Source organism: Somniosus microcephalus, chromosome 1 (assembly GCF_052327205.1).
Source record: "Somniosus microcephalus isolate GS21.2 chromosome 1, FLI_Smic_1.0, whole genome shotgun sequence".
Taxonomy (NCBI): Eukaryota; Metazoa; Chordata; class Chondrichthyes; order Squaliformes; family Somniosidae; genus Somniosus; species Somniosus microcephalus.
The window spans coordinates 417,447,927-417,463,295 of NC_140987.1; the positions used below are offsets into that span (position 1 = coordinate 417,447,927).

The 15,369-nt window shown below is 44.3% G+C and overlaps 1 protein-coding gene across 2 annotated transcripts in view; it reads left to right on the forward strand.

Moving 5' to 3' along the window:
• The first annotated feature begins 2,947 nt into the window (after nucleotides 1-2,947).
• thoc2 (THO complex 2) overlaps nucleotides 2,948-15,369 on the forward strand; it is a 156,111-nt gene continuing 143,689 nt past the window's right edge. For both annotated transcript variants that reach the window (XM_085999429.1, XM_085999438.1), the window contains exon 1: nucleotides 2,948-3,056. In XM_085999429.1, the coding sequence (XP_085855555.1) occupies nucleotides 2,965-3,056 (92 nt within the window). In that variant the 5' untranslated portion in view covers nucleotides 2,948-2,964. The remainder of the gene's footprint in view (nucleotides 3,057-15,369) is intronic.

A 15,369-nucleotide genomic window follows, 5' to 3' on the forward strand; every position in this document is an offset into this window, starting at 1 on the left:
CATCCAGCTTCCACTCGTGAGGCAGAAGAGCTGGTAAGCTACCAACCTTGAGTCAACCATTGAAAATCATTTAAAGTGGGGGTGAAGGGTATGGAGATAACTACATACCAGATGGGATGGATCATAGGGTAGTGGTTGTCAACAAGTAGGTATGGATACAGTAACCATTAAAGTATACATGTACAGGAACCCAGGAATAAGTGGACAAGGGAAGGATAGGAAGCATGAAAGAAGGCAAAGCTACATTAAGACTTATATAAAAAGCATTAGAAATAAGAGGTTGTTGTGGCACTAGGGAATGACTATGTGATGGGAATCTCAGAAATGTGTCCAACTTAGCAGGTGGAAATGAATTTAATATTCAGTGGCTTTGTGTTCAGAAAGGACTGAAACAAGGAGATTGTGTAGCCATATATATATTTTTTATTCATTCATGGGATGTGGGTGTCGCTGGCAAGGCCAGCATTTATTACCTATCTCTAATTGCCCTTGAGAAGGTAGTGGTGAGCCGCCTCCTTGAACCACTGCAGTCAGTGTGGTGAAGGTACTCCCACAGTGCTGTTAGGTTGGGAGTTCCAGGATTTTGACCCAGCGACAATGAAGGAACGGTGATATATTCCCAAATCTGGATGATGTGTGACTTGGAGGGGAACTTGGAGGTGGTAATGTTCCTATGCACTGGCTGCCCTTGTTCTTCTAGGTGGTGAGGTCGTGGGTTTGGGAGGTGCTGTCGAAGAAGCCTTGGCGGTGCATCTTGTAGATGGTACACACTGCAGACACAGTGCGCCAGTGGTGGAGGGAGTGAATGTTTAAGGTGGTGGATGGGGTGCCAGTCAAGCGAGCTGCTTTGTCTTGGATAGTGTTGAGCTCCTTGAGTGTTATTGGAGCTGCATTCATCCAGGCAAGTGGAGAGTATTCCATCACACTCCTTACTTGTCCTTGTAGATGGTGGAAAGGCTTTGGGGAGTCAGAAGGTGAGGCACTCACCACAGAATACCCAGCCTCTGATCTGCTCTTGTAGCCACAATATTTATGTGGCTGGTCCAGTTATGTTTCTGGTCAATGGTGACCCCCCAGGATATTGATGCTGGGGGATTTGACGATGGTAATACCATTTGATGTCAAGGGGAGGTGGTTAGACTTTTTCTTGTTGGAGAGGGTCATTGCCTGGCACTTGTATGGCGGGAATGTCAGGGACAAGTGGGAAATAAATGAAGTTGATTCTGAGGGAGGGAGCAAACTACAGAAATAACAACTTTGGCTGGAAATCTCTAATGTGAAAAAAATCCAAGCTAATATTAGAGTATGTTGCCGACCACCAAGTCCATACAAGAAGGAAGACAGTTTTCTCTGCGAATAGATAAGAGAGAGAACAGGGCAATTATTTTAATGAGGGATTTCAATCAATCAACGCAAAATAAATTGGGAAAATCCAAGTGGTTTAGAGTCAGAGTTCATAAATGTAATCTGTGACAGCTTTGTGATTCAGCACGTAAGGGAAGCCATTAGAGGCAGTGCTCATCTTGACCTGGTATTTATAATTGTTGCAGGCAATGCACAGGAATTGGAAATTGTAGCACCCCTGGGCGACAATGACCATAGAATGGTAAAGTTTAAGATGAGTTGGGACCCAATTAAACCTAAGCAAGGTTTAGAACTTTAAAAGGGCAAGAGCTGGGGAAATACAGAAACTTTTGCTCTGAGATCTCTCATGCATTCTTCACTCTCCATATCACCCATTCGGGCTTTGGATGTAGGGAGGTGATTGATACCACCTCCCTTCATCCTTACCTGTTCCTCTCCTTACTCACATTACTGCCACCTGGCTTACTCCGCCTTGTTCTGATACTTCTTATTGTTAATCGTAGAATATACAGCAGGGAAGGAGGCCATTCAGCCCATCATGCATGTGCTATCCAATTAGTCCCACTCCCCTGCTCTTTCCCCTTAGCCCTGCACATGTTTTCCTTTACAGGGGTAGCTAAAGAGGATACTAATTGATCTACATGTGCCTACAATTCCAGTTATAACAGGAACTCTACAACCCGATACAATTGTTACATTTTAAAAATATCAGCAGTTATTAAAGAATACATCATATGTTCCATGAGCAACAATGATTTGTTACTGTACTTAGAGAGCCCGAGGTGGGCTGAGGAAATGCTTCAAGGACACCCTCAAAGCCTCCTTGAAAAAGTTTAACATCCCCACCGACACCTGGGAATCCCTGGCCCAAGACCGCACAAAGTGGAGGAGAAGCATCCGGGAAGGCGCCGAACACCTCGAGTCTCTTCGTCGGGAGCAAGCGGAAGCCAAGCGCAAGGAGCGTACGTCAACCCAAGCACCCCACCCACCCGCCCCTTCAAACACCGTCTGCCCCACCTGTGACAGAGACTGTAGGTCCCGCATTGGACGAATCAGTCACCTGCGAGCTCATTTTTAATGTGGAAGCAAGTCATCCTCAGTTCCGAGGGACTGCCTAAGAAGAGAAGGATACTTAGCTCAACATCTGATCCATGTCGGTATGATTTGTTTACTTAAAAATAATACATTTAAAAAAAAGTCAGTATTTCCTACTGATCATTTCTGACCTTGATAATCTCCGATGACAGGAGCTGGGGGAAATACAGAAACTTCCCTGAGCAATTAGCCTGATTCACCTCAGAATGTGCCTACTTGGAGGACAGCCCCACAGAGAGTACCCTTGAAATGGCATAACAGGGGCGATTAAATATAGCTCCATTTTAGCAGCTCGGCGTTACAGGATTCCCCAAGACTGCTTCTCCACAAAGCCTCGAGCAAGCAAAAGACACCGTCGTCCTGCTGGCCTGTAAAAGGCAGTCTCTGCGCATCGAACACTCAGATATCCTTCTCTACAGACAATTGGCTGCCCCCGAGCTCCCAGCATGCGCCGGGCTACATTGACCTGTGACCTCGCAGCTCACCGGGCGAAACATCCGGGCTATGAGTGCAGAATGGTGTGCAGCTAAGATGGCGGTGATGGTGTTCCCTGGCGACTGGTTGAAGAATTGGGAGAAAGGGGGCAAAGCCGATTTGTAAGTGCGGGGGGGAAAAAAAACCTCAGCGCGCACCCTGCCGGGTATTTAGATCTGAGGGCGGACAGAGTAGAGAAGCCGAGCGAATCGCTTTGTGTATTTTTACATAATGTAGAAACGTGGTGCGTTTAGTTCGCCGGCGGCCTAATTTTTAACCCAGAAAGGGCTTCACAGCAAACTTGACCTTTTTTCCGTCCGTTTGGAAGGAGCATGTATTTTTTTTAAATGCAGATAATTGGGTGTAAGTTTATCGGGGACTTGGTAAAATTGTACTAAAGTAGGAAGGTTCGTGTGGGCCTAGATGTAAGTTGGAAGGGAAATCTCTGAAGTGCCAAACAGACAGAAATTTAGTGAGTGGGGGGAATCCGAGAATATTGAGGCTCTTGTATAATAGCTTGATTATAAATAATGTTTTTCTTTTGCTTTAAAAGTACGGGTAACTGTATTGTTTTAGATAGTAAACAAGCTTCTAATGTCAAGACTTTTTAATTAAAAATGTTAACTTGATATTTCTTCGTCAGTCACAGCGTAAGTAATGGAGTCTAAATTTAGACTGAAAGTGACTTGACTGCCTCCTATAATTTAGCTAATGGCCAATTCATAAAGGAAAAGTAGTAATTACTGTAAATTAATTTTCAGCATATTGCATGTGGTACAAAGTAATTGTGTCTATATTGCAATATTTTTTTGCTGACCTTTATTTAAAGGATTATGATGGTTAATTTGGAAACTAAGGATAGATTTTAAAAAAACAGTGCATTGACTTCGCCTGTTTTATTTTGCTGCCATCGGTTTCTTTACCAAAAAGTATTGCAGAAGCCAATTTTAGAGCTAAAGGTGCACTTACACTAAAATTTAGTGCCCTGCAAAGTGATTTTGACTTTACTCTGACACTCCACCTGCGTGGTGTAAGTGGGGTAGTAGAGCTCAAACTGACTTTAAGAAAAGCGGAGTGAGACTTCTTCAGCCAGAGAGTCACAATCTGCTCTGCTACGTCGTCAGATTGGGCCCTGACTCGGGATTCAGTCTGTGATTACACAAACTGCGCTCTTGGAGCAAAGCAGCACTGCTGTACACCAAATCCATGGTTAGAGTGCAAATGGCACACTTAACTTTCACATCTCAGTCCATTTTGTAGCTCAACAGTTAATATGGGTCTTGTTTATAAAATCTCTTTGATCTAAGTATTTTCAAATACTGTACTTTGTAAATTGAAACCAGGCACAAGTATTCTGGAATTTAGAAGAAAAATGTCACAGGAAATGTCTTTGAACTGGTAGTTAACAAAAGTTGATGTTGCAATTAAATCTGATTAAAAGTGTATAGTTATCAACATAGTATTAGTAGCATCCTTATAACCTTGAGTAAGTTTTTGTGCAAATACTATTGAACACTTCAGGTTCTGAATAATACAAGTTAGAAAATACTAATTAAATTAAAATTCTGTGTCCAAAAATCAATCAAAATACACATCGAACTCCACAAGAAAACTTACTGCATGGTTGTAGTATGGTGGAACTTGGGTTATTGTGGGATTGAGAGATCTGTTAACATTGATTTCTACATTTTATAGCTATTGTATTTTTTTCCTATTGTAATTATTTTGGTAAAGTAACAAGTAATGACCCTTTTTCATTCTTGGGTATACCTTTATAGAAACTTAGAATTTTACAGCATAGAAGGAAGCCATTTGGCCCATTGTGCCTGCTCTTTGAAAGAGCTGTCCAATTTAGTTCCACACCCCACCCTTTTCCCCAGAACCCTGCAAAATAGTCCTTTCAAAGTACATGTCCAGTTGCCTTTTGAAAGTTGCGAAGGAATCTGCTTACACCACCCTTTCTGGTAGTGTGTTCCAGATTAAAACAGCCCTCTTGTGGGGGGGGGGACAAATTATCCTAATTTCCCCTCTAGTTCTTTTGCCAATTATTTTAAATCTGTGACTTGTGGTTGCTGAGCCACTTGCCAGAGGAAATGGTTTCTCTCTACTTGCTCTATCAAAACCTCTCCTACTTTTGAATACCTCTATTTGGTCTCCCCTTAACCTTCTCTGCTCCAGGAGGAACAATCCGAGCTTCTCCAGTCTCTCCACATAACTGAAGTCTCTCATTGCTGTTAAACCTCTGTATCCTCTGTCTTCAAAATATTGAAAAATGTAGCAAGGGTTTCTGGGGGCAATTTGGAGATCAGCATAAAATGCAGCACGGAGTAAACTTGGGCACCAGGACCATTTCCCAGAAAGGGGAAACACAGGCCCTGAAATTGCGGTGTCTGTGACGGAGTCGTATTCCCTTTGAAATGTCCCACAAGTTCTGGATTTCCGCATGCGTGAAATCTGGAACTTGTGGCCTGTCATTGTATGCGTTGACAGGCCATTTGCGGGGGTTTCAAAAAAGCTATTGCTGGCGCAGAGTTGGGCTATTTGCCCAGCGACTGGCCAGCAATTGGCCACGTCTTACAGTTGATGCAAGCAGGTATAGGGCCTGCTTGCATCTGTGTAAGGGGATATCTAAGCCTTAAATTAAACATTTTTAGATCCTAAATTATGCGCACACTTTTTTTATTAAATGAGTTTATGCAAATATTGGTTGGCCTAGATTACAGTCTTAATGATATACAAAGTTATCAAAAATTAAATTTTATTTGAGGTTGGTGCAATGAAGGAACTTATGAATAAAATTGCAATTCTGTTCATTGTATAAGGGATTCCATTGCATATCATTAGGGGAGTCCCATGAATGATTGAAATGGAATTCTCCTTTTGTCATTGGAGGACCGGGCCCACGTGATCCCAGGTACGCTTCCGAACCGCCTGGGATCCGTGGGCCATTACGCTGCCCTCCGCCTCGAGGCCTGAGATCGCAACTTTTAACAGCCTGGATGCCAGGAGGTACATTCGGAATTGTTTTGCAGTTCGGAGGCATACTCCGGAGGTATGCCTCCGACCACAATTTCTAGGCCACAGTTTTAGATTTGATTCATTGTGTTATCATTCAATTAAGTAAGGTTGTCAAATCGAGTAGTTGGTAAATATTTGAATGCACTCTACTGGACTGATTTATATATTGGAGTTGAACTGTATGTTTTAGATGAAAAGCAGCAAAATCATTGTCCTTGTAAGGGTGAAGGTATTCAGGGAGTCTGATCAGCCATTCAACCAATTTTCAAAGACTGGGATTTCACTTAAAACTGCACAAACACATCTGTACTTGTTCTTAAAATTTCCCAAAGGCTTGCGTATTTCTGTTCCTTACTGAGATTCGGCAATAAAGAGTCCTTTGCCTAAGTCTTTCAACAGTATCTCAATGTTGTTTTCTGAATTAAAATGCCAGAACCGTCAGTTAGTTGTCTGAAAAACTCTGCAGGTGCTTCACTAGCAATGTGTTTGTTATCATTGGATTATCCTCCAGTCCTAATTTTGCTGACACTGAGCAGAATAATTTTTCTTTACCTGTGCAGGGCTCAATTCGAGTACCAGCTTGCCTTCTGGTATCAAAATTATGTAAAGAAGTTATCCGCTGTTGCATTTGCTGCAGCTTCTTTGTGGCAGTTTTGATTAAGGCAACAAAAACGGCATTACTTAAAGAGGGGAAGCAAGTGTTGCACAGAGTACTTTTTACTCAAGTTACTCGTTTTGCAAATGGAAAAAGAATCTTAACAACATTTTGTTTCCCATTGTAGTCCCCAGTGAAATCACACTATATGCTGGGTACTCTGTGTCCTGAGCCTATTAAGTGTTTCCTGAGTTCCTGCTGTTCGTTACAGAGTGCTTTTCAGGCTACTCCAAAGTCTCTGCTGTTTGCAACGAAGTAGCTTTGGGACATATGGCGTGAAGGGAGGCCTGGCCTTCCGTGCTGAGAAAGTCTATTTATATTTTAAATGTCAAACAAATATTGGTTACAGCGTTGGCTTTCTTTCTGGAAATAAATGAGTGGTATGAGCCTGACTGCCCCGCCTCACCTCATCTGCTTCTGGAAACACTCATCCATGCTTTTGTTATCTCTCTGGACTTGACTGTTCCAATGCACTCCTGGCTGGCCTCCCACGTTCTCTCCTCCGTAAACTTGTGGTCATCCAAAGTTCTGCTGCCCGTGTCCTAACTCGCACCAAGTCCCATTCACTCATCACCCCTGTGCTCGCTGAACTACATTGGCTGCTGGTTAAGCAACACCTTGATTTTAAAAATTCTCATGCTTGTTTTCAAATCCCTCCATGGCTTTGCCCGTCCCTATTTCTGTAATCTCTTCCAGCCCCACAACAGCAGATATCTGTGTTCTAATTCTGCCCTCTTGAGCGTCCCTGATTTTAATCATTGGCGGCCTTACCTTAAGCTGCCAAGGCCCCAAGCCTCTTTGTGCCTCTCTACACCTCTCTCTTCCTTTAAGACGCTCCTTAAAACCTCCTCCTTTCACCAAGCTTTTGGTCATCTGCCCTAATATTTCTTTATGTGGCTCGATGTCAAATTTTGTTTTATAACACTCCTGTGAAGCGCTTTGGGACGTTTTACTTTGTTAAAGGTGCTATATAAATACAAGTTGTTGAGAAGTACTCTTCCCTGCATGTGTCATTTTCCTCTGAATGCTTCATTTCCCCCTAAACCAGAACTTGTAGTAATTTTTCTGAATCAAAATCCTAAATATATTGAGTACCCTTGCTGTGCAGTCGGCACCATGTCATAATGTTAAAGTTGTTTCAGACATCATTTGAAACAGAAAACTAATGAAATAGTAGCAAAGATAACTACAGATTTGAAGCCATGTGTTTATTCTCAAATTGAAGCTTAGAATTTATCAGTCTGGCACATTGTAGTTTATAATATGTCATATATTGCAGCCAAATATTACAGCAGTATCACAGTTAAACTCAAAACTGAACTTTTACAATAGCTATATGGTCTGTTAGGAAATAGTCACTCAGATGTGGTCCATATCATCCTTCAGGTCCTTGGTATCTAGTAGCTTATTATTAATCCTCACTTGTGTGATTGCTGTCAGTTTGTAACTTGCATGGAGAACTTAAGTACCTTAGCTGTCCTTGTATACAACAGTAATATCAAGATATTCCCAGCCATGGTGATTCATCTATCGAGGCAACGGCAAAACTTTCATTATTGTTATCGACCAATATTCACTACAAGCCCACTGATTCCCACAGCTACCTGGACTACACTTCCTCCCACCCCGCCTCCTGTAAGGACTGCTTTCCATTCTCCCAATTTCTCCGTCTACGCTGTATCTGCTCCGACGATGCCACCTTCCACACCAGTGCTTCCGACATGTCTTCCTTTTTCTGCAACCGAGGATTCCCCTCTACCGTGGTTGACACGGCCCTCGACTGTGTCCGTTCTATCTCCTGCACTTCTGCCCTCACCCCTGCTCCTCCCTCCCGGAACCACGATAGAGTTCCCCTTGTCCTCACCTTTCACCCCACCAGCCTCCACATTCAACGGATCATCCTCTGCCATTTCCGCTACCTCCAAAGTGATCCCACCACCAAACGCATCTTCCCTTCCCCTCCCCTTTCAGCATTCCATAGGGACCGCTCCCTCCGAGACACCCTAGTCCACTCCTCTATCACCCCCAACAGCCCTTCCCCTTCGCCTGGCACCTTCCCATGCAAGCGCAGGCGATGTAACACCTGCCCCGATACCTCCCCCCTTCCCACTGTCCAGGGCCCCAAACACCCCTTCCAGGTGAAACAGCGATTTACTTGTACTTCTTGCAATCTAGTCTACTGTATTCGCTGCTCACGATGCCGTCTCCTCTACATTGGGGAGACCAAACGCAGATTGGGTGACTGCGGAACACCTCCGTTCAGTCCGTAAGGGTGACCCCGAGCTTCCGGTCGCCTGTCATTTTAATTCAACGCTCCATTCCCACTCGGACCTCATCGTCCTTGGCCTCTTGCATTGTTCCACGGAAGCGCAACGTAAACTCGAGGAACAGCACCTCATCTTCCGATCAGGCACTTTGCAGCCTTCCGGACTCAATATCGAGTTCAACAACTTCAGATCATAACCTCGGCCCCCATTTCATTTTTACTTATTTTTTTCCCACCCCTTTGTTTTGGATCTTCCCTTCCCGCCCCTCCCTTTTTTTCTCTCTCCCACACGGCAGCTGTCTCCCATCCTGCCAGTACACTTCACACCTAATCTTGCCGTCTTTTGTCTCCACTGTCCTATTACCACCTCGTCTGGTTTTGAATAGCTCTTAATGTCTCTTTTACTTCTTTTGTTCTATCGCAGCCCTGCCTTCGATCTATTTTATTTCCTTTCCAGTTTGAAAAAGGGTTAGACCCGAAACGTCACTCTTAATTTCTCTCCACAGATGTTGCCTGGCCTGCAGAGTTTTTCCAGCATTTTCTGTTATTTTGGATTTCCAGCATCTGCAGTATTTTGCTATCGTTTCATTATTGTTGATTGTTTTGGTACACCAGCCATGAGATGTCAGATTTCTCGATGCGTAGTTGCTGGGTTTTGGTCTTGCAATTGGATAGAGGCAGTGCTTGTGTAGGCAGTCAGGGCAAGTGGAGAAATCAACACTACTGTAGGAAAATCTGTACCTTGACTTGGAGACTTCTTTGCCTCTTAAGATTGAGACCATCCATTCAGCTGCCTCTGCCACTTGCCTTCCTTCCCCTAGCCCACCAGGCCAAAGTTCCTCAAAGTTGTCCAGTTTCTCTCCGATCCCTCCTCACGACCTCTCCACACTTCTCTTGTTGATGAGAGCCACTTCCTGCTCCCTTGACCCTATTCCCACCAAACTGCTGACCACCCAACTTCCTTTTCTGGCTCTCATGTTAGCTGACATTGTTAACGGTTCTCTCTGCTCAGGTACTGTCTCCCTCTCCCTCAAATCTGCCGTCATCACCTCTCTCTTCAAAAAAAACAACCCATGACCCTCCGTCCTTGCAAACTACCGCCCCATCTCCAACCTCCCATAAGAACATAAGAAATAGGAGTAGGAACAGGCCACTTGGCCCCTCGAGCCTGCTCTGCCATTCAATAAGATCATGGCTGATCTTGGGCTCAAAGCCACTTCCCCGCCCGCTCCCCATAACCCTTCACTCCCATATCTTGCAAAAATGTGTCTATCTCCACCTTAAATGTATTTAATGACCCAGCCTCCACGGCTCTCTGGGGCAGAGAATTCCACAGATTTATGACCCTCCTGAGGGAAGAAATTCCTCCTAATCTCAGTTCTAAACGGGTGACCCTTTATTCTGAACTATGCCCCCAAGTTCTAGATTTCCCCACGAGGGGAAACATCCTCTCTGCATCTACCTTCTCGTGCCCCCTCAGTATCTTGTATATTTCAATAAGATCACCTCTCATTCTTCTAAATCCCAATGAGTATAGGCCCAGCCTGCTCAACCTTTCCTCATAAGTCAACCCCCTCATCTCTGGAATTAACCGAATGAATCGTCTCTGAACTGCCTCCCATGCAAGTATATCCTTCCTTAAATAAGGAGATCAAAACTGTACACAGTACTCCAGGTGTGGTCTCACCAATACCCTGTACAGTTGTAGCAGGACTGAAGGGATAATTACTAGTCCGAGCCCTTTTCGGGCTACCCCGGATCAGGCGTATTCCCCAGACGTTCACCTTCAACTAAAGTTAGAGATAGCCAAACCCTAAAAGATGCTTAATTGGGTCTAAAGGTCCAGACTATCTCTCCCTAAAGGAAAGGAACAGCCTGAAGATGTTACCATCCTCCAGCTAGCACTTTTAATAAGTTTAACTAGACTGTAACCTTCCAGATATTATGAGGGTCCAGAAAACTCCCCCAGAATTCTGCAACTCCTCACCAAAGAGTGTACAGAGATTGAGTTTGCGAGTTTGATACAGAAGTACTATGTGAGATAATTCTAAAAATATATAGATTTATTAAAGAAGCAACATGTAATTACAGCTGGTGATTCAATCGCAACTTTAACAGTTCAAAATACAAATAGATTACAATTCTTATTCTCAGAGATCCTTATTCTCAAATCTTAACTTCGTTGCATTTTTACATTTCTAAGTCTTACTCCAGGATATCCACCAAAATCAAAATACCTTTGATTACCCGAGACTCAAAAGGGTTGTAGGCTTTCAGAGCCTGTCTCTGAAGCTGAGAATCGCTTTGCCCCTTCCAGCGAATTCTGTCTTCCTATTTGAAAGTTCTATATTTTTTACCCTTTTTTCAGTGGTACATCCTTTGAAGTTTTCTGCTGATGTATGCTAATTATCTCTAGTCATCTTTCTGTTGACTCCTGCTATTCTTAGTCAGTTCAGCTGGTAGCTTGCAGACTTCTGTCTGCTGTGCAGGTGTTCAAAACTTATCATAAAAACAATGTGACAGCAGTGGTTCTATTTGATGCCATTTTTACGAAGGACTTCTGTTCAATTCTTAAGTCACCTTAGCTGGTTGTAAGCAGACTTCGTGTCTCCTATGTGTTCGAAGTTTAACACAAAAACAATGTGATTGCTTGGTGCATCTATTAATGTCATATTTACAAAGTCTTCTGTTTTTAATTTACATGTTGTAAAAGATACAAACACTTCAACCGAGTACATGATTGTCTTCCTCGCTACCTCGGCTGTATTACAGACTTCGTGCCTCCTTGTTTAATTTGATGTCATATTTATGAAGGCATATGTTTCTTTAATGTTCTGTTTCTGTTTCCTGAAGTGTTGGTTTATGACACCTTAACATTATACCATTGTGCTCTTTCATGTGCCTGTTCACAAAGTGTTGGTTTAAAACAATTCAACTGGGTATATCTTATTGTGTTCTTTCCAAAGCTCAGACTTTCTGGAAGCTCTAACCCGCTGCTTCAATAGGGCTATTGTTTCAGTGTCAACAACTGATTCTTATCTCAAAAGCCTGTATTCTGTTTACAGCTTTGTGTCGTTGAGGCTTTTAGATTTTTAAACCCAGTTTGTCATGTTTTAATTAAAGTCAGAATTCTATTAATAGGATGGTGTATTTTTCTGAATAGGTATGGCTCATTCCTTCACAGAACTTCCCTGCTTTGATACTCCAACCCCTTTGAAATAAAGGCCAACATTCCATTTGCCTTTTTGATTACTTGCTGTACCTGCATGCTAACTTTTTGTGTTTCATGCACAAGGACCCCCAGGTCCCTCTGAACTGTAGCATTTTGTAATCTCCATTTAAATAATTTGCTTTTTTATTTTTCCTGCCGAAGTGTATAACCTCGCACTTTCCCACATTATACTCCATCTTCCAAATGTTTGCCCACTCACTTTGCCTGTCTATATCCCTTTGAGTCCTCTGCACAACTTGCTTTCCCACCTATCTTTGTATCATCCGCAAACTTGGCTGCATTACACTCGGTCCCTTCATCCAAGTCATTAATGTAGATTGTAAATAGTTGAGGCCCCAGCACCGATCCCTGTCGCACCCTACTAGTTACTGTTTGCCAACCGGAAAATTACCCATTTATCCCAACTCTGTTAGCCAATTGTCTATCCATGCTAATATATTACCCCCAATTCCGTGAGCTCTTCTCTTTTATGCAGTAATCTTTTATGTGGCACCTTATCGAATGCCTTCTGGAAATCCAAATACATCACATCCACTGGCTCACCTTTGTCCACTCTGCTCATTGCATCCTCAAAGAACTCCAGCAAATTTGTTAAACACGATTTCCCTTTCCTAAAACGATGCTGACTCTGCTTGGCTGCATTATGATTTTCCAAATGCCCTGCTACTGCTTCCTTAATGAAGGACTCCAGCATTTTCCCAACGACAGATGTTAGGCTAACTGGTCTATAGTTTCCTGCTTTCTGTCTCCCTCCTTTCTTAAATAGGGGTGTTACATTTGCTTTACATTCTCTTTCCTCTCAAGTCCTTGAACGTGTTGTTGCCTCCCAAATCCGTGCCCATCTTTCCTGCAACTCTGGTTTGAATCCCTCCAATCAGGTTTCCGCCCCCTGCCACAGTACCGAAACGACACTCATCAAAGTCACAAATTACATCCTTTGTGACTGTGACAAAGGTAAATTATCCCTCCTCGTCTTTCTTGACTTGTCTGCAGCCTTTGACAAGGTTGACCACTCCATCCTCCTCCAACGCCTCTCAACCATCGTCCAGCTGGGTGGGACTGTACTCGCCTGGTTCCATTCTTATCTATCTAATCATAGCCAGCGAATCACCTGCAACGGCTTCTCTTCCCGCCCCTGCATCGTTACCTCTGGTGACCTCCAAGGATCTATCCTTGGGCTCCCTCCTATTTCTCATCTACATGCTGCCCCTTGGTGACATCATCTGAAAATGATCTCCTCCTGCGATATGTGGGAAATCAGGGACACTTCCTGTGTCCCTGACAACTACATGTGCAGGAAGTGCATCCAGCTGCAGCTACTGACAGACCGCATTGCGGCGCTGGAGCTGTGATTGGACACATACTGGAGCGTTCACGATGCTCAGGACAATGTGAATAGCACATTTACGGAGTTGGACACACCGCAGGTAGAGGTTGGACAGGAAGAAAGGGAACGGGTGACCAACAGGCAGAGTACTAGGCGCAGGCAGGTAGTGCAGGGGTCCCCTGTGGCCATCCCCCTCTCCAACAGATACACCACTTTGAGTACTGTTTGGGGGGGATGGCTTATCAGAGGAATGCAGCAGCAGCCAACTTCCTGGCACCAGGGGTGGCTCTGCTGCACAGAATGGGAGGAAAAAGAGGGGTAGAGTTATAGTAATAGGGGATTCAATTGTAAGGGGAATAGATAGGCGTTTCTGCGGCCGCAAACGAGACTCCAGGATGGTGTGTTGCCTCCCTGGTGCAAGGGTCAAGGATGTCTCCGAGCGACTCCAGAACATCTTGGGAGGGGAGGGTGAACAGCCAGTTGTCGTGGTGCATATAGGCACCAACGATATAGGTAAACAGCGGGATGAGGTCCTAAAAGCGGAGTATAGGGAGTTAGGAGATAAATTAAAAAACAGGACCTCAAAGGTAGTAATCTCAGGATTGTTACCAGTGCCACGTGCTAGTCAGAGTAGAAATAGAAGGATACTTCAGATGAATACGTGGCTAGAGGAATGGTGCCAGGGGGAGGGATTCAAGTTCCTGGGACATTGGAACCGGTTCTGGGGGAGGTGGGACCAGTTCAAACCGGACGGTTTGCACCTGGGCAGGGCTGGAACCAATGTCCTAGGGGGAGTGTTTGCTAGTGCTGTGGGGGAGGGTTTAAACTAAAATGGCAGGGGGTTGGGAACCTGAGCAGGGAGACAGAGGAAAGGGAAACAAGGATAAAAGCAAAAGATAGGAAGGAGAAAAACAAAAGTGGCAGTCAGAGAAATCAACGGTTTAAATCAAACATGGCCACAGTAAATAATAATTCTAATACAGGTAGACTACCCGTTATCCGGACTTCCGAAAACCGAAACCCTCTAAAAACCGAAGGTTTTTTCGTTCAGCATAAGTTGTGCGTACGAACGAAAAAACCTTCGGTTTTTAGAGGGTTCCGGTTTCGGAAGTTCGGATAAAGGGTAAGTCGTGCGCACGACCCCCCCCCCCCCCCCCCCCGCGGGCCCCGACAACCGCCGGCCCCGACAACCGCCGACCCCGCCAGCCCCGACAACCGCCGGCCCCGACAACCGCCGACCCCGACTTACTTACGCTGAGCGTCAGCGTAAGTCGTGCGCACGACCCCCGCCGACCCACCTTCCAAAATTCTCCTTTATCCGAAACTCGGCTGGTCCCGAGGTTTTCGGATAAAGGATAGTCTACCTGTAGGTCTAAGAGCGTTAAAAAAACAAGCCTGAAGGCTTTGTGTCTTAATGCGAGGAGCATTTGTAATAAGGTGGATGAATTGGCTGTGCAAATAGAAGTAAACAAATACGATTTGGTTGGGATTACGGAAACGTGGCTCAAGGAAGGCCAGGACTGGGAACTCAACATCCAGGGGTATTCGATATTCAGGAATGATAGGCAAAAAGGAAAGGGAGGTGGGGTAGCATTACTGGTTAAAGAAGGGATTAACACAATTGTAATGAAGGATATTAGCTCTGATGAGGTGGAATCTGTATGGGTAGAATTGAGAAATACGAAGGGGGAAAAAACGTTAGTGGGAGTGGTTTATAGACCTCCAAACAGTAAGGCGGAGGTTGGGGATAGCATTAAAAGAGAAATTGAAGAAGCGTGCAATAAGGGCACAGCAGTTATCATGGGTGACTTTAATCTACATATAGATTGGGCCAAGCAAATGAGTAACAATACTGTGGAGGAGGAATTCCTGGAGTGTTTACGGGATGGTTTCCTGGACCAATATGTCGAGGAAGCGACCAGCGATCAGGCCATCTT